The 19,676-nt window shown below is 37.0% G+C and overlaps 1 protein-coding gene across 1 annotated transcript; it reads right to left on the bottom strand.

Annotated features, from left to right (window-relative positions):
• Positions 1-90: 90 nt before the first annotated feature.
• Positions 91-18,740, bottom strand: GPR68 (G protein-coupled receptor 68). Its single transcript, XM_081315016.1, has 2 exons — positions 18,718-18,740; positions 91-2,012 (listed from the first exon to the last, which is right to left on the bottom strand). Exon 2 carries the CDS (start codon positions 1,915-1,917, stop codon positions 880-882), a length of 1,038 nt encoding a protein of 345 aa, XP_081171142.1. The 5' UTR covers positions 1,918-2,012; positions 18,718-18,740; the 3' UTR covers positions 91-879.
• Positions 18,741-19,676: the final 936 nt, after the last annotated feature.

The following is a 19,676-nucleotide window of genomic DNA, read 5'->3' as shown; positions in this document are numbered from 1 at the left end:
ACTAATTGTAAATAAATACTATTTTTTCTTTATTTTTCTTAAATGCCTCTAAAGACGGGCATTTAATTATTTTTCCACATATCTTGCTATGGCATTATTTGTTTAAGGTAGTTTTTAAGTAAGCTTCAGTTGACTTGAGTTCCAGTATTGGTCAGGAATAAACCACAGTATTGTATGTGTATTCATATAATATACTGAGCTGAAATCAAATACACTGTATTATGTTTATATTAGGCTACTAATAATTGACTTAGTTGTGGATTATTAAAAATTAACCTAGTTGTGTGATTTGCATGACACTCCTAACTATAAACCAACCGCATAAGCTTGGTTTTCACAAGATGCTGGAATAAAAATTGGTATGGCTAGTTTTCGAAAACATACCAGCTGCTTAGCACAATATGTGAACCATGTAAATGTTTACCTCTTATGGTAGAAGGGATTTGAATAATTTCAGACCCTGTGACCCACGCTAGTTGGTAGACTTAACACGTGATTATAAAAATATGTTTTGACATCTACTTTCCAAGAATACAATATTTAAATATAGAATATTATTTTTATCCAAAGAGTATGCATCTGAATAGCTTATAAACTTCAAATATATTTTGCATAACTAACACATTGGGGTGAAGTTCTGAATTGAATGAAGCTGATTTTTTTAAAGGAAGCAAGGAACTCCCCACATGGAAAGAATGCCAGTATAGCAGATTTAACTGTATTTTTAAATTATGAACCATTTTACAGGCTGTAATGATTCTCATATCTATACTTAGATGTAAAAAAGTGAGGTGAGCAAATCCACACATAGAGAGTTTATATCACTATTTGGGTGAGAAAGACTGTCGTACTTCTTCTATTTTAAGAATAACATAGAGTTCATTTAATAAATCCTGTGTTCAGATCATCTTGTTCACTGTCCTTTTTCATGGTTACTGGAGTATTTAATGGATAGGACTCATTCTTTTCTGTTGAAATACATCTTAGGCATTTTAAACAAGATCTTCCTATTTTGGCAAAATCCTGGTAGGTATTTTCACTTGAAAAGCAATATAGTATGGGATCTGCAACACAATTAAAAGTGGTCAACAAAAGAGAAATATGATAGACGTTAAAGATTCTGGCAGCAAATTCACAGCTGTTCTCAAATAGGCTGCGTATTAACAAAAGAACATGATATGGTCCAAAGCAAATTAAGAAAATTAAGATTGTGCTTGAAACTAGGCGTTTAATTTGAATTTTCCTCTTTTTCTGAGTACCGTGACTCTTCCGGACAACACGTAGAATTCCATAGTAGGAAAAAATAAGGAGGCAAAATGGAAATAGGAAACCAGCTGTAAAACGGTAAAAGTTTATGTTATGTTCCCAGCTTTTTATGGGATAATGCTCAAAGCACACTACATGGCTCTCCGAGTCTTTACTCACTTCTCCATGTCTAAAAACCACGCAACAAGTCACAATTTCTTTAGTCCAGATGACAGTGCTCACCACCACAGCAGCCTTCATTGTACGACACTGTTGGAAACGAAAAGGATGCACCACTGCAAGGTAACGGTCAATGGAGATACAGCAGAGAAAACCCACACTGATATAAATGTTTTCATAAAGGAGGATGCCACAAATTTTGCATACGAGTTCATTGTAAGTCCAGTTGTCATGCTGCAAAACATACTGCAGCCAAAAAGGTAGAGAGAAAATGTAAAGTAGATCTGCTATGGTTAGATTGCAAAGGTATATTCCTAGTTCATTCTTGACCTTAACTTGCAAGTACGCATAGTACAATGAGAGACAATTGGCTGGGAGTCCTACTACAAAGACAAGTATGTATATCACAGGTGATAACATCTGATGTATGCTATGATCAGTGATGCAGTTCTGAGTGTTATTGACCATCACCTCTTCTGGAAGACTCTCCATGTTCTTCAGTCTGCTAGCTCAGTGGAGGTATTCTTTATTCTGCCATTTCACTATTTCTATATTTGCTTTATATCATTATCAGTACTTGTAATCACCTGCAAGGAAAAAAAGTCATAAAACAATCCTTATTAAATTCAACAATAAATCAGTTTTTTTCGTAATTCAGGAACACAAAGGCTATACTCCAATACCTAAAATTCTTGAATTTAGTGACCAGCCCCATATAGCAAGTAATGGTTTATTGAACAACTCATAATATCCTCACTTGTGATTAAGTTTACTTAATTAAACCTGTTTTGTCACTTTGTGCTGAGGGGAGGAGGGACAGAGTGGCGGCCTAAGACTAGAAAGATAGAGTATACGTTCACCCTTATCCATAGTAAGGCTATCAGAACAGGGGTTCCAAGATGTGATGCTCACTAAATGGCAACAAAAAGCTCTCTTTGCTGTCTTATCATTAGTATTTGCAGACCAAATCTGAGAGTCCTAGCCATGGGACTCACTGGGTGTCCCCAGATTAATTTTCTATCTCAATCAAGTTTGCTTGTAGGATAGTTGGGATATGAAAGGAAATTTCCATAGAGGCAGACTTTGAGGAACATAAATACTGGAGTTCTGTTATTCTACTTGTATGGTGGCCCATCTCATCTAAGCAACTCTGGGTAGCTCACAACAAATTAAAAACAATCCAATTGTTGTTAGTTGCGAAGTCGTGTCCAACCATCGCGACGCCATGGACAATGTTCCTCCAGGCCTTCCTGTCCTCTACCATCTTCTGGGGTCCATTTATGCTCACGCCTACTGCTTCAGTGACTCCATCCAGCAACCTCATTCTCTCTCGTCCCCTTCTTCTATTGCCCTCAATCTTTCCCAGCATTAGGCTCTTCTCCAGTGAGTCCTTCCTTCTCATTAGGTGACCAAAGTATTTGAGAACAATCCAATAAATACAAGTTAAAAACAATATACAAACCTGGAACAACTACCCATAACTAAAAAAACAGGAAATAATGATCAACAGTGGAATTGATTCTACATAAAGTCAACTTGGTCATTGATACTGAGCAATAAGTTATAGTGACCAAATTTACAGTACATGCCACATCAGGCTAAATTGTAATTCACTAGCATGTTGTTACTGTATTATAGAAACTTAGTCTGTATACTACCTGCTTGATACTTGGATGAAACCCTGGGAATTCTAAGAGTTCTTGATTAAGTTACAAAAAACTTCTTGGAAGAAGATAGTGGCAAGCAACTTTTAAAATGTGACCCCAGAAAAGTACACGGATAAAGTCATTAGGAGCTGAGCTCAACCAAGGATATCACTGCCTTTTTAAATATAACACAAATGTTCAGATACCATTGTGGAGAATATATTTAGTTCAGGATTTGAATGAAACTGTAAGAGTTCTGACTGTTTTTATTTTTGCAGATGTTTCACTGTCTATCTTGGTAACATATTCAGTACGATGATCTTGGCGAACTGAAGTCTTCTGATTAGGTGTGAAATATATATTTACTTGTCCTACTGGACTTATATATGATTGGGTGGGTTCTACTGTTAGGTGTTTTTGTTTTCTATGTAATTAATACTTCATTGTCTAGTTTTTGCTTCACTGATAGGTTGTCTCCTTTTCTTTATCTGAGTGTTGGCTAATAATTGTACGATAAGGGATGTGGTGATTTTATGTTTTTAACATCTTATCAAATTGACTTTTGGCTATTTTATTGAAATAGTCAGTGGTTGGGTCTAGGTTTATGTGTTTGTTGGTTGATAATTTATTAGAGTGCCAGTCTATTAGGAATTTTTATGCATTCTTGTACTTGGCCCAAATTAGAGTTTCAGTTACTTCTGAGGCAAATTTACTGTATAGTTGAACTTGTCTGTGCACAATGAAATTAATGAGATTCTGTCGTATCTTCTAACTACTCATCATACTCCTGAATTTGTTCTGTTATTTGATGTTCACAATTCATGCATTTCATTTTGTAAATAACTCCTGCTCTATCTTTGGTCCATGATCTGTGGTTTTACTTAAAATGCTTTGCAGTGATTTTGATGGCTTGTATGCTATAGTTCTTTTACTGGAGATTTCTGAGATATACTATATATAATTGTGCCAGTTATTATTATGTATATTACTGTTTATTAATTAATTAATTGTATATGTTACCTATCTTACTATCAAGCAATTCTGGGTGGATTACAGTGTTTTCTTAATAATATAAAACAAAGTATCAAAAGATTAAATCATTGGGCATCAAAATTAAAACATTAATAAAGCCAATAATCAATATGTACACCAGTTGTCTTCCGGGTGAGATTCAAGGTGCTGGTAATGACCTTTAAAGCCCTACATGGCATGGGTCCGGAGTATCTTAGGGAGCACCTGCTGCCGGCGTCAACTTCCCTCCGCCCAGTCCGCTCCCACAGAGAGGGCCTCCTCAGGGTGCCACCGGTCAGAGAGTGTCGACTGGTGGCCCCCAGGGGGAGGGCGTTCCTGATCTGTGGAACCGTTTACCGGTAGAGCTCCGGATGGCCCCCGACCTTCGCTCCTTCCGACGTGATCTAAAGACCTATTTGTTTGAACAAGCCGGCCTGGTCTGATGGGTTTTGGGATTTTATTATGTTTTTATGTATTTATCTGTTTTATTGGGCATCATGGTTTAATCTCTTCTTAATTTTTGTACTTTTGTATTTTAGTATTTATTGCCCTGTTCACCGCCCTGAGTCCTTCGGGAGAAGGGCGGTATACAAATTAAATTAAATTTAAATAAATAAATAAATAAATAAATAAATAAATAAATAAATAAATAAATAATAAATAATGTACACAGGATGGAGGTTGGATCTTCTACTAATTTACTAGCCACCTCCAAAATGAGTCCTTCAAAGTACAAGGATTTTGCCATTAGTTATTACTCTCTGGGATTCAAAGTTTCTGCCTAATTTACTGGAGTCTCTTTTAAAAAATACATAATTGTTTGTTTAATCTATTAACATATCTATAACCTGTCAACTCATAAATGAATTTGAAATGTGTTGATAGCTACAAAATGCCTAAGATGAAACAATAAATGTAACAAAGTAGATAATTCTTTCAAAGATTATAACAGCAATCACTGTAATATAAGGATTAAATAAAACCAGATGTTCATCAGGAACACAGCCAGTCTAATGGCTGTTAACTTTCAATACAGGTCAAAAATCCAAGCCCTTCACCTGGTGCCCAAAGCAAAGAATGTTAATAGCAGCCCAAACTCCAAATGAATCATATACTAACAAAAATAACTTTTTCTCCAAGGTCCACATATTTTACTATAGTTAGCTACAGATTTGCCAAAAACAAACAACAAAAACCCTCACAACTTCTGTAAGGTTACTCTGTGGGGATGGTTGTGAGGAAATATCAACTGAAAAAAGTAAGGAACAGTCTTTGGGTATGGGAACTTTACTACCACATGGTCTGGTAGTAAACCTGGGCAAATGCTTTCAAGGGGGTTGCTGTCATGCTAGCAAGTTGATGTATGATGTGGAGATGCCTTTCAGAGTGGCTGTAGATCATGGGGGCACTGGGCTTAAGCCTCCATTACAAAAGGCCTTTGGGCCCATACTGAGGGAAAGAGTGAAGAAAAAAGAAAATGTAAACAGTCCAAATACAAATGTCAGGATGTAGCTGCTCCAAGAATGTCAAGAAAGGATAAATCCCAGAGGAGGGAAAAATGTGAAGTTTAATGCTCTCATGCAGATGCTGTTGTCTAGTTTTAGATAGATTTCCATTGCTAAAACTGAATACTGTGCAAGTGCACAGAAAGCGTAAGAAAGAATTCCTCCCATGGGGAAAAATTGTTTCTGTCTCCCTCATTCACACTTGGTTGAGGTTTCCAGTGAAAAAACATCCATATTTGAAAGGGGCAAATATGATTTTCTGGAGGTAGGAAATATGCCGGGGGAGAGTTGATGGATCATTGGCGCTGTTCCCAAAACCCACTTATCCCAATCAGCCACTAACCCCATCAAATGCCCTTATTGATGGTTCTGCTAGCACAGAATTGCATTCAGTGAATCAAACATTTTTCCTTTGTTAAAAAATGTGCTTCCTATTCACTTATATAAGATAGCCAGTCTGGTGTGATGGTTAGCCCACTAGGCTACAGAGTGGAAGACCCTGTATCCTAGTCTTGCTTTCAACATGAAGCCAGCTGGGCAACTTTGAGCTAGACTCTCAGACTTTGTCCAAACAGTCATCAGGAGTCATAACTGACATGAACACAGAGGGGGGCAGGGGTGGGAGAGAGACACAGAAACAGAGATCACTTAATCCAAGACATTCCTGCTCCAACTATACTGACTTTTTGTATCAGGAAGTACTGGCAATACTGCATTGCATCACTAGTCCTGTCCCCGTTGGTTAAGTAGTCAGCACTAGGCTGAATTGGTGCTATTAATCAGGGATTGGGAAGTGGTTTTGTACTACTAAGGCCTTCTTAGTGAATTCCATAATGAGGGGTTGTTTTTTAAGTTCTTCTTCCATTCCAACTCTTTTTCTTGGAGGATTAGATTGACTGAGTTTTGATGTTCCCATGGCATGGCTAAAGGAGTAGAATTTGCTTAATTCTATAAAGAACTTGTATATATAGTTTGTCAGGTCACCTGACCCTTTTTGATGTTCCCATAACAAACTAATTCTACCACAGACACATACCATTAACCCAGTTGTTAAGTGTGCTATGGAAAGAGGACCACTTTGATGTCTTCAGTTTGGTCAGTAGAAGTTAACATCTTCCTAGTGAACTTTAAAAAATCCCTAAAGAGCCTCCAAGGGGGAAAAGGGAAAACCTTTTTTTTTAAATAAGCAAAGCATTGGTTCAAAGGGAAAGGAACATAAAAAGGCTGGACATTGTTTCTATTGTTAACAGACTGGACTGCAGGGCAATACTTGTGTATTATTTTTCCAAATCTCAATGTCAGGAAACAACCGTGAGAGGCAACAGGACATAACATTCTCATTTTTTGTCAATGACATTGTCTAAAATCACAAAGTATTAATGCGTTCAGATTACTATGAAGTTTCACAAACATCATACCAAAATATTGTAGTTATTTCACTTCTATACTATACTGGGACTTTTTCCCAGTATGGTATTCTTTTGATGTGTTGTAGGTCAGCTACAATAATTTCAATGGTATGTGAAGGGCACCAGTTCAGAGAAAACATAATGTGGCTAAGCCAATAGAGTAAAAGACTGGCGATCTCAAACCTCTTCCCAAAAGACATCTTGTTCTACATAACCCTGGCCTTGTTTCCTTGCCTTTGATAGTTCCTGCTACTAATACTTACAGTATCTTCCAAGAAGTCACTCATGTAAAAATATCCCCCTCTGTCTGGTGTATGGGAGATATAGGGTTCTTGTGACTTGTGTGACTTTACTTGCAGGAAAAAGGTAAACATCAGAGAAATAATAACAACTTCTCTGGTTGACCCTAACCTGTAGCTTATACGTGTCTATTTAAAATTTGAGATCTTCCTTCCCCCTTCTGGAAATCAATTAATCTCATAAAAGATGAACAAAATAAAGCTTTTTTTAACATATTATACGTATGTGAAACCTGGTTTATAGAAATGCATGCAATTTTGTCAAATTTGAAAGCAAAATTCTCTGCTTCTTTTTCCTGGACCTTCCCTGACAATAATGGCAATAATTCTAACTAATTATCAGAGCTGTTGGGGAGACCATACACTACATTTGCTTTAACAGCTGAAGTACAGCTACATTTTGCCGTTTTCCCAGAGTACTATTTTTGTTGCCCTTTTCTTTTTAAAACAAAACAAAACAACAGTTTGCCTACTTAGGAGGGGAGGAATTGAAGGACTCTTCAGCATATGTGCTAAAGCCCGTGCCTGGGTGAAGATGTATATCCAATCTCAGATCCCGTCTGGCATCTATATTGACAGGGATGTTTCAGTACTGTATTCACAATTCACCTTTGCCTGGTTTAGCCTCTCACCGGATTTTAATTTGATTGTTAGGGCAAACATTTTGTCTGAAATCACAACATGCCTTGATTTGTCTACTATGTCTGTATCCTAGAAAAGAGAACGGACCAGAGTGCAGAGGAGAGGTGGTGTTTTTTTGGGGTTTTTTTGGCTTCAGTATTTCCTTTCCAATTTTCCAAATGCTGTTTATCTTAAACTTTTTACATTTTTTTTAAAAAATGAAACCTTTTCAGACATATGAAGAACTTATATTGTATGGTAGTTGGTATTTGAATACTGGGTTGCACAGCAATAATACATTAGTGAGTAATATGTGTCCTCTTTAAGGGGGAAATTGTACACAGGTTTATTCTGAAAATTGCCATTTTAAACGGGACTGATATATTTAAATGAGACATAAACAATAGGCTAATTACTCATCAATGCACAATTTCCCCCTTAAAGAGGACACTTATTACTCACTACATCAAGAAGAGGCCTGAACTTATTTACACTTGGAATTTCTGTGTCTGCTTGGTTTCCTTTTAATCAAAGTGCATATTCATATGAAAGTTATGGCTATAATTTGTAAAACAGCTTTTTCATCTAAACGATGTAGGAACATTACATATATTTAGGGTACAGTTCCCCATTAATGATTCCATTAATAATGTATTTTCCTTTTCTAAAATCACAATGGCTAAATCTTGAATGCAACCAAAACACATTTCCTATTAAATCTAAAATATGCAATTCATATGTAACAAAGTTTAATATAAAGGCTCCTGTTGATTGTAACTGACTGGCTGACAATTAAAACCTTGCTGAGTATAATATTTCAGGAACTCTATGGTATGATACCACATAAATAATACCAAACCAATAAAATGAAAGTGAATAACGTGACAGCATACATCTTATTTCAGCAGAATCTACGAAGTTTAATTTCTGAGAAATCTCTAAAAATGTTTGAAATTCTAAAGTGGTACTTCAGATATTTATTGATGTTTCTGTATGGATCAATAGACTAGTACAGGCTAAAGGTTTATATATGATCCCAAAGAGCAGATGTGGAAAACAAGACTAAGCACAATGATAAAGAAAGAGAGCATTTATTCCAGTGAATAGTTTTTCAATAAATTGATTATCACCAGAAGTTAATATAATGGAAATCATTGTTAACCATGACCCAGTTGCTATGTAGCTTTAATGGAGCATTACATAGCTAGAGTTCTAGTTGACCTGTCGCTATAACCTATCCTCATAAGTCGTTGTAAAAATGAGAGATAAATACAATTATTCTCCTAGCTATTAAATATTTTTTTATTCTTCCCCCAAGCCTGTTGTTGATTTTGCCAAATACGAGTTTTATTCGAAACAAAGTGGGGCTTATATTATATTTGTACAAGTTATTTTAAACAAAACCAGAATGTTACCAGGCACAGGCTCAAACACTGACTGCTGCACTCCCAACATGCAATTAAATAACCAATGTTAAACAGGAAACCAACTAAAAAGAGAACTGGGCTACAGCCAACAACAGCTGAACCACCTCAAGCAGAGAGAATAGGAACAACAAGTTACCTCACATTAAACTTATTTTAATATAAGCAGCTTGAAAATTACACAAGCAAATTATACAACAGAGAAAGCACAATACAGATATTTCAAGTCAGCACTGCAAGAAGCGTAAAACATCAGGACTATAGGTTATACAAATATTTCAAGTGTCTAAACTTTTTATAACAGAAGATATACAGTACATCCAGTTATCACTATGGTTTCATCTTTCAATATTCAAACTTAATATCTCAGACAGTAAAATCTCAAGCACTGATGAGCAGTATTTTGTGGCATCCCTGGACTGTCTAGGGCAGGCATGTCAAACTCGTGACATCATGTCACGCAACATATCGTGACTTTTTCCCCATTGCTGGCAACAGGGTGAACACGGTTTCATTGTGACGCATCCAGCCCACGGACTGGCAGTTTGACATGCCTGGTCTATGGAGATTCTCAGTCTGGATGGATGACTGAGAATCTCCATAGACATTTAGCTATGCACTTTGGGATGAACACCCTTCGAATGGTGAGAGAGTATGAATGGATTTCCAGAAAATATTATAGACTACTACAATCATTTGAACTTCACTTTGGAATTCAGACAGCACAGACTCATCCCCAACAGCTTGTGCCTGTTTTCAACAATGAAGGGACAAAGGGCAGAAAACATCCTGCAGCCAAGAAGGCTCCACACACATTTGCACTACTCAGGTGACCCTGAGGACACAGGTAAACTTCCAAATAGTTCCAATGACTCTCTAAAGGAATGCAAATGACCATCTGTTTGCAAGCAAAATAAATCGTTCCACTCCCCACTATCAGAGCTGAAGAAGCTTCTTGGATGAGAAGTGAAACATCTTCAAAAGAAACACAAGAAAATCCAGTTGCCTCCTGGGAAAAAAAGCACCTCTGAACTGCTTGCTCGGGACTTTACCACTTCTTGCTTAGAGCCCCACCCATCTTGGGGATACAACGGCAATCAGGACTGTCTGCATTGTCATTGCTAAGTGACGTTGGTCAGGTGAGATTGAGTTTTACAACCACATTGCTTAGCTATGGCAAAAATACTGGTCCTAATCGCCATCAGAACCCTAGGACTTTCTGTACATCCATAGCATTACCTTGATGCACTAATTTGGTCATATCGTCAAATAACGTGTTGAAGGAAAAATCTTTATCAGAGTCCAGTCCAAGCTGGGAATAAACAACATGGTGACTGCTTTAGAAAGAAGGTTGTAGTTTATTGAAGAGGAGAGCCAGACAGAAAGATGGCTCTGGAAAACAAGTGACCACATCTAGTAGGGAATGGGTTTTTATACTTTCTTGGGCTTTTGTTTGGAGTTGTTCCTGTGGCATGAACTTTGACCTGTGTCTTAGTGTGCCCTTCTGGTATTCTGATGGTGGTGGGTTAATCCTATTATGTCCCAAACGTCATATCCTGCTTCCCTGGGGCTGTGGCTGATGACTGTTGAATTTTTTGGTGTGAGGGATTGTTGATTCTAGGGACCTTTCTTTCTAATCCCAGCTTCCTGACTCAAATCTTTCTGACAAGATTATCACATCTGCATTTCTACAGACCTGGTTTCTGTTTCGGGCAGAGAGACTTGGGGAGGGGGGTTGTTTCTGCTTTTAAAATCCTTTGGGGAAATATATTCTGCCTTTTTAATATTTCCCAAAATATTTCTTTCTCTGGATTCTTCCCACAAAAGCAATAAGATTTATCTGGCTTGATCTGTTTTAATGGATCCATGCTGCCTTTTGATACCCTTTTTATTTCTAAATGCTTGCAAATAAAGTGATTAATTATGTTTTCCCAAGATTTTCCCATATCCCAAGCTGACAGTTGTCTGTAGTTTTCTCCACTTTTTAAAAATGTTGTGAAAACTTTGGCTCTTTCTTAGTCCTTTGGCACATAGTCTGAGCTTCAGGATTTCTCAAATATTTCAATTACTGGCTCACATGTGACATGGCCAGTTACTTTAATCCCTGGGATGTGATACATCTGGTCAAAGCTACCAAGTGTTCTCTTACCAATTCCTCACTGTTTAGGTCTGCCTTTCTCTTCCCCTCCCCATCTTGTTGCTTCTTTTTGTTCTAGAGATACCCAAAGAATACTTTTTGTTTCTTTTGGCATTTATAGAAACCCTCAATTCCTGCTGACCTTAGCTTTTCTGATCCCATCCATGCAGATCTGTGTCTTTCCTGATATTCTGTTTTTGTTATATTTTGTTATATTTTAAAAAAAATGTCCTTTTTGTTTCTCAGTTCTTCAGAAGGGTCTTGGTACAAACAAACCAGTTTTATCAAGCACCTTCCATTTTTTCCCCTTTAGTATTGATGGATCTTGACTATCTCATTTTTCAGAATTTTGCAGCTCTCTTGAACTTTTTTGCTCTTATGATTCCACCTGGGGAATCTTTCCTACTTTTTTTCTTTGCTTGTTGAAGTCAGATCTCTTGAAATCTTTCTTTAGTTTTCTTACCTCCAAAGTGATGGGTTCTAGGATTACATGGTCATGCTCTCCAAAGGTCCCTACCATTACAGTTTAACTTACCATGCTTCCTGTTGGTAAATGTTAAATCCAATATAGGTGATGCTATAGCTCTTTTCTCTCTCCTTTGAAAAATATGAAAAAACTCACTATTACTGATCTGCATAAAATAGAATGATACAAATAAAACAGAATATAATTGTGATGGTTTACTCCAACAAAGACATATGACATCATATGTTGTTATAAAATTTTGAGTAAATCATTACCTAAGAGCTAGTTCCCACAAATGTCATATTTAATTTGAACTAACTCTGTGCCTATATCTTATATAGTGATGGGCAATTTAACCACATATATTCACTGTACCTTGTCCTTTTTAACCTATCATGTGACAATGCATGAATCAATATAAGCTCCCTTCAGTCTGTTTACTCTGGACTCAAATGCTATTGTGCTGCTTAACTCAATAATTTTCTTAGTTGTTTCTATTCTTATAGATATAAAGCCTGCTGGCAATTTGCAATACGAATCTTGGATTATATCCAAATATAGCTAGTTAGTAAACACGCAAAAAGAACAGCTCTTTAAGTACATACCACCTGCTAATTCTGTCTCAACAAATAGGACTGGGACTACAGCTGATCAAAAGGTACAATATTTTAGCTCTCACTATAGAAAAGAATTGTTACTGTGTTTGTCCATGCAATACTTCTGGAAGGTCTTGGCATTATTCCCAATTTATTAATGAGGAACTGTGACTGAACATTTTTGTCAATACATGCAGTCTGTTCAGGAAAATTACATATCTACTTTTGATGGTCACAAGTTACCTGCTGGTAGCAGCAGCACACTAGGATTAAATATCAGGAATTATGGGCAATCAATTAGGCATCCTGGTTCAATTCAGACAATTAAAATTGTTTAATTGTTTTCAAAGGCAGCTCTTAGAGTGTGCGGCATTAAACACAAGCCATAAGTAATACATGTGCCACCATGTGCAGTATTTCTATTTTGCTATGTCCAACATAGAAATGGCAATGAGTTTGGAAGCATCTTAGATATGCAAAAAACAGCAGACAGAAAACCTCCCTCAAACCTTTTCCTTAATCATCTTGAGATTTCACTTGCCTTGAATATGGTCTTATCTAAAAAAAAACCAACATCATCAGGTCCCTTTCTTTCTTCTGACTGATTTTCCTATGAACTTGTACATCTTACAAATCACAGCATCTTTTGCAAAACTTTGAATAACCAATGAAGAGTTTCTAATGTATGAGCTGTTTAGTGCCTTTGTCCAAAAGGATGGATTCCAGAACAAAAACATTTTTGATGCTCACTCATAATACACATATTTTAATATAGTGTAACATTTCAAATTCAGCAAAACCCTGAAAAGCTTAGGTCTTTGGAGACAGAAATTTATGTAATGGAATCTTCACTTATTTCTTTATGTGCGTTATGTGTCTGTGTGCGCATGCATGTATGCATGTGTGAGAGTGAGAGTGCAGATATATGCATACTTGTTGCTAAACTTTTAGGGTCACTACCTTCTACAGCCTCAAAACTGTATACTGTTTCAGAAAAAAACAGAGTGTGCAATTACATTGACTAATCCTGAAATTTACTCAGCGTGTAAGAGCATTAGCAAGAATTCTACTAAATCACACCAGAGGTTCTCAACTGCAGCTTTCTGTTTCCTGCAGATCACCTAGGGGCAAAATTAGTGTTCAGCCAGATATCTGGAAGTTTCCTGATATTATTAAAATACTGTCAATTACTCGCATTCTTTGCAAATGTTAGGGCAGTGCAGTATTTTAGCATTAAAAGTGCTCAAACATTCTCTTTCATGTTTGAGATAAAATGGCTGAAAGATATGATCCATGTCTTATGAAGACAAAAATTGCACATAATTATTTTCTTTTAAAAAATCTTGCTTTTTTCTGGCATAATGTGCCTCTTTTCCTTCTCGTTAAATCACTCAACGGGAAACCCAGATATCCGGAGAAAACAGACTCTACTCATAACAGTAATTATGATCCATCAGAAGTACTGTATTAATTATTACCAATATTTTGCCAGATGTCTTTCTAAACAATACTTTTATGCTTCATATCTAGCCTTTTCTTTTGCAGCCCATTATATTCTACAGTGGATTCCTTCTACTTTTTTTCTTCACAACAACCTTATGTAGTAGGCTGAGCTGAAAGAATGTGACTGATCCAAAATCATACACTGAGTTTCCCTGGCTAAGGCCAGACTGGGTCTCCCATGTCCTGATCCAGCTCCTGTTTTCAATGGGAAGCAAAAGTAAATTCCAAGGGGGTTAAGTTCCATTTTCTGTTAGGTTTTCTATAAATTTATTTATTGGATTTTTGTGCCAATGCAACCAAGTTCAATTTTTTTTAACTGAACATTTTGAAAAAATCATAAACAATTACAAGAGAGAACATGAAAAAAGAATGAAAAGATATAATACAAATGGATAATCTAGTAGTTTTAAAATGTGAAAATTATAGTTTTCTAAAATATTGTTAATTATAAGCAATAGCATATCTAGATATAGACAGTTATAGATATACAGATATACTGCAGATATATAGATATAGATGATATAGATATAGAATTTGGTAGGGCTCTGCTAAGCATTCAGAAGATGTGCTTTACAATGTGTATGAAGTACTCAGACCACATGAGCATGCATGCACAATTATGTTTTGCTGGAAGAAAGAGAAAGAGAATTTACAGATGTTGTACACATAATATTTAGCTTTTTAAAGAACAGGGCTTTAAGATACTCAATCCCCTTGAAGCTATGTCCAATTTTAATGAAACAACTTTGCTATCCTAAGCTTCGGAAGACCAGCACTTTGATAACCCTGGAAGTAGAATAAGTACAGCTGCTAAACTTTGCCTTGCTGGACAGCTCCTTCATTTTTTAATGTTTCATATTTTCTCTTGTAGCATTTCCAGGAAAATATTTCACCATACTTAGGATGATAAAAAAATATCCATCGATAGATTGTTGGTTTTCTGTCATTGGAAGTTAGTTCTTTAGAGAATTAAAATCGGTGATTAATCAAAAATGACTAACCTTTAAAAGCTCTTTAATAGAGCTTAGGCACAAGTAAATGGAAAATCCATTTGCATTTACTAGAAATTGTGCAAACTTCAATGAGAAACCCAAAGATGCACCCCCATATCTGCAGTGAGATACAGAGCTATGGAAATTTAACATTTTCTTTAGGAAAGCAAAACCAACAAATACTAAAAAGCTGCCAAAATAGCTGGTCAAATTTTTAATACATAGTGGCACAATTGCTATTGAGCAGTAGCTTATATTAAAGAAGATAAACTCATTAAAATATTTTAATGGACAGGCAGAATTTGTTTAAGATGGGGAAAGGAAATTCAATAGGTAAAGGAATTGATCTGTCTGCTTCATGATAACAGACCTTCTGTCTGCATTCTGAGCATCTGAGTTTAAGTTACAGAGATCTTGTACCTACACAGAGATTTTATAGGCAATTATCCTGGCTTCACTCACAGAGGATCCCATCTAGATGGTCAGCATTTAAAGTGATAAGATAGCCTTTTTATTCAAGGCTGCAATTCTGATTAATTAAAAAATCCTTGTATTTTGGATTTCCCATATACTGCTGTTTGTCAGCCACTGACTTCAGCGGACAAATTTTTGAGGGGATTATATTGTCATAGGATGCTATGTGTAAAAAAGAAGGAGGTTAGGATGTTTGTGTGTATGTGTGAAATGAACAAGAATTTTTGGAAGGTCCTTGCATGCACAGGTAGTCCTAGCTTACAACCACAATTAAGCCCAAAATTTATGTTGCTAAGTAAGAAATTTGTTAAATGAGTTTTGACCCATTTTACAAGTTTTCTTGCTACATTTAGAATAGAATAGAGCTGGAAGGGACCTTGGAGGTCTTCTAGTCCAGCCCCCTGCTCAAGCAGGAGAACCTATACCATCTCAGACAAGTGTCTGTCTAGCCTCTTTTTAAAAATCTCCAGTGATGGAGCGTCCACGATTTCTGGGGGCAAGCTATTCCACTGGTTAATTGTCTTCACTGTCAGGAAGTTTCTCCTTAATTCCAGGTTGCTTCTCTCTTTGATCAGTTTCCAACCATTGTTTCTCATCCTTCCTTCTGGTGCTTTGGTGAATAATGTGACCCCCTCTTCTTTGTGGCAACCCCTCAGATACTGGAATATTTCTATCATGTCTCCCTTATTTCTTCTTTTCTTTAGACTAGCCAAACCCAAGTCCTGCAGCCATTCTTCATATGTTTTAGTCACCAGGCCTTTCCTCATCTTAGTTGCTCTGCTCTGAATTTTTTCCAAACTCTCAACATCTTTTTTGTGATATGGTGACCAAAATTGGCAGTATGCCAGGTGTGGTCTTACTAGGGCTTTATATTTGTTAAGTGAATCACTGCAGTTGTTAAATTAGCAACACAACTGTTAAGCAACTCTAGTTTCCCCATTGACTTTGCTTGTCAGAAGGTTGCTAAAGGGGATCACATGACCCCGGGACACTGCAACCGTCATGAATTGATTGTCAAGCATCCAAATGTAAATTACATAACCATGGGGATATTGCAATAGTCATAAGTACAAAAAATTGTCGTAAGTCACTTTTTCAGTGCTGTGTAACTTTGAACAGTCACTAAGCAAATTGTTGTAAGTCGAGGACTACCTGTATGCTACCAATGTGTGTCTTTTGTACAGTTCTAAAGGGATGTTTATTCACTGCGGAAATTTTTTTAGTACCCAAACCAAAGATTCTGTTATACTTGACATGCTAATAGCTTATGATATAAATGGTGACAATGTATGCATACCATACAGTCATTATGAATCTGCTGTCCCATGGCATGCATATTAATGTTACTAGCATAAGGGGTTAAACATTAAATATTCACCCGCAGAAGGTTGGCATTATTTCCACGCTATTTCCTGCACGCAAGCATTTTTCTTATAGGAAATGTGTCACATCTGGAAGCAGCTCTTAGGAGTTGAAAACAATGGGAAGTTTTAAGTTGAAAGGATAGGCATGGCTTAAAACTATATATAGCATATAGCATATAATACTGAGTTGGCAAACATTTGTTCCAGTCCAATGGAACAAACTGCAAATAAATGACTACTTCAGCTCCCTCGTGGGTGTTGTGGTAAAAAAAGGAATCATATAAAAAAATAGTTTAGTAAGTGGACTTTTGCCTGAGGAATTTGTCTGAGCAGGAGGACCAGCTCTACAGTGATATCTACAACTCAGGCAAAACAAACACCCATTACTGACACACATTTTAGATCTGACATGTGAGCAGTAATGTTGACAAACATAGATCTCCATCAAGATCTAAAATGGATATAAATATTGAATTTGCATGTACATACACGCAGAGTCCTTCCACTTGATTGTTTAACTGACATAGAGAAATAGCACAATTTAAAAAAGGAGAAACATATTTATTTTTATTTGTATTTCTGCATATATATATATATCATCTTATAACTCAAGATGATGAACCTATCCAACACATCTTCCTCTTCCTATTTTCCTCACAACAACAACCCTTTGAGGTGGGTTGGGCTGAGAGAGGGAGAGTGACTGGTCCAAAGTCATCCAATTGGCTTTCATGGCTAAGGCAGGGAAAATTCAGATAGTCAGAAAATATTGGCTGGGAGTTAGTATCTGAACTTATACTTTGCTGCAATGAGCAAAAATAATTTTTCTGCCCTAGAGATCTCTTGATCCAAATGATCTGCTTAATTCAGATTTAATCATTGCAAGTCTGTTCCCATCTTTGCTTAAATAGCTCCAGGGAACTATCTGTTCTGCTGTTGAATAGTTTCATTATTAAGTCAAAATTGACTTCTTAACAATGTTTGACCTTTCATTGGGTGGAGAAATAGGTTTCGGCTTCCTTAAGGCTCTACCAACTGTGTCTTCTTCTGTTGCTCTATCAGTGGCTCTGGTTGGCATGCTGGGGAGTGTGGCCCAGTAGCTGTACAACTTCTGATGTTTCCCCTAAGGTTTGGCAAAGGCCTGAGCACATTTTTCCAAAGTAACTCAGCTTCCCTTGAATTCCAAAATTCTAACACACCAGACATCTTGCTCACTCACTTAGTCACTTAGCATCCTGTCATTCTGTTCAATCTGAGCGTTCAAGGCAGCATATTTTTAAAACCCCAAAAATGAACAAAATAAAGTTCCAATTACATGAAATCAAATACAAAGCAAAAAGTAACACTTTAAAGGCCCACTTTCCTCTGAGTGCGAACCATGATTGCAGCATTAGGAATATGTATGCTTGCCTCCGAATATAAAACCCCAGGTAGGTCATCTTCTAAATAAGGATTTTATAGCACACTCCCATCAATGTCTATTCAAAGCTTCATTCAGTTTAACAGGAATCTATCCAGGTAGATATGCATGAAGTTCCATCATTTGGTACGCGTGAATAAAGTCCACTTAACAGTATTCATCCATTTCAATACTTTGGCTGCCCACCCTTATAGTTCAAATAAGGAACACAAACTCAGCTGAGTTATTTCAAAAGAAGCTCTGTTTGATGTTTTAGGAGTCAAGAGCATATTTATCGGTACACTATTTAATCCCAGCCATTTCCAACTTCTTAAAAGAAGTTCAGAAATCAAGATGTCACTATTTAGGGAGACCCACACCTACAGAGCATTGAGCTGCTGCTGGCTGGTTTTCACACCTATTTCTGAAAATGAATTGATGCTCACCTAGAGAAAAGTGCCGAGTTTCCCTGGGAATGGTGAAAGTTCTCATGCCTGTGAAATGGAGCTTCTGCATCGGAGTTTAAGTGAGGCTTGTCTGACTAACCTCCTCCCAAAGTAGAGCTGTCAGTGACTGATCAGGAGGAGGAGGAGCAGCAGCAGCACATCAGCTGCTTTGTTTGTCAGTACCACACCACAGCCCTGCCCAGCCCAGATGAATTGGAGGTAACTCCACCAGATGCTTCTCAGCATTCCCTTTAGCTGTCATCTGAGGGTCTCTTAATGGTCCAGAAAGGCCAAAAAGCAAAACATCCTTTTGACACTCTTATTCCTCAGAGACACCCTTCTCACAGCATCCTAAGCAATGTATTCTTCCCACCTCATTACAGTATAGATCTCGGCGTTTACCTGTTTAACTATGCTTGTCTGTATTCCACCTTTATTATTTTTACAAATAAATCAAGGGGGCGAACATATCCCACACACCTCCCTGCTCCTATTTCCCCCACAATTAGTATTCTCTGGAATCCCCTCTCCTTGGAATGCTTCCAAAATGTTGCTTGGATACCTTTTAAAAAGTCCTCTGGCTCCATTCTATAGATTGTACTGGCTGAGCAAGGAATGAAGACACCTTTGCACCCACTGTATTGAGATGCATAATTTATATAAATAAAACATCATAACCTGTTGTGGATTTCACTTCATTTATGTATCTGACAAGGTATTATCCTAAAGCTACAGGCATATATGTATGCACAATTATGTTAGGGGACAATCCACTATGTATTTTCTGCACTTTATTTTTGAGGGATTTCAGTGTTCAGAGTTTCATTTAAGAAGCAGTAAAGGTAAAGGTAAAGGTTCCCCCGCACATGCGTGCTAGTCGTTTCCGACTCTAGGGGCCGGTGCTCATCTCCGTTTCAAAGCCGAAGAGCCAGCGCTTGTCCGAGGACATCTCCGTGGTC

The sequence above is a fragment of the Vipera berus genome, assembly GCF_964194415.1.
Source record: "Vipera berus genome assembly, chromosome: 1".
Taxonomy (NCBI): Eukaryota; Metazoa; Chordata; class Lepidosauria; order Squamata; family Viperidae; genus Vipera; species Vipera berus.
Note: the sequence above shows the minus strand (reverse complement) of the source record. Positions and strands in the feature narration are given on the sequence as shown.

Coding starts and splice junctions, on each gene's coding strand:
- GPR68 (XM_081315016.1), bottom strand. CDS start 1,917: ATGGAGAGTCTTCCAGAAGAGGTGATGGTCAATAACACTCAGAACTGC.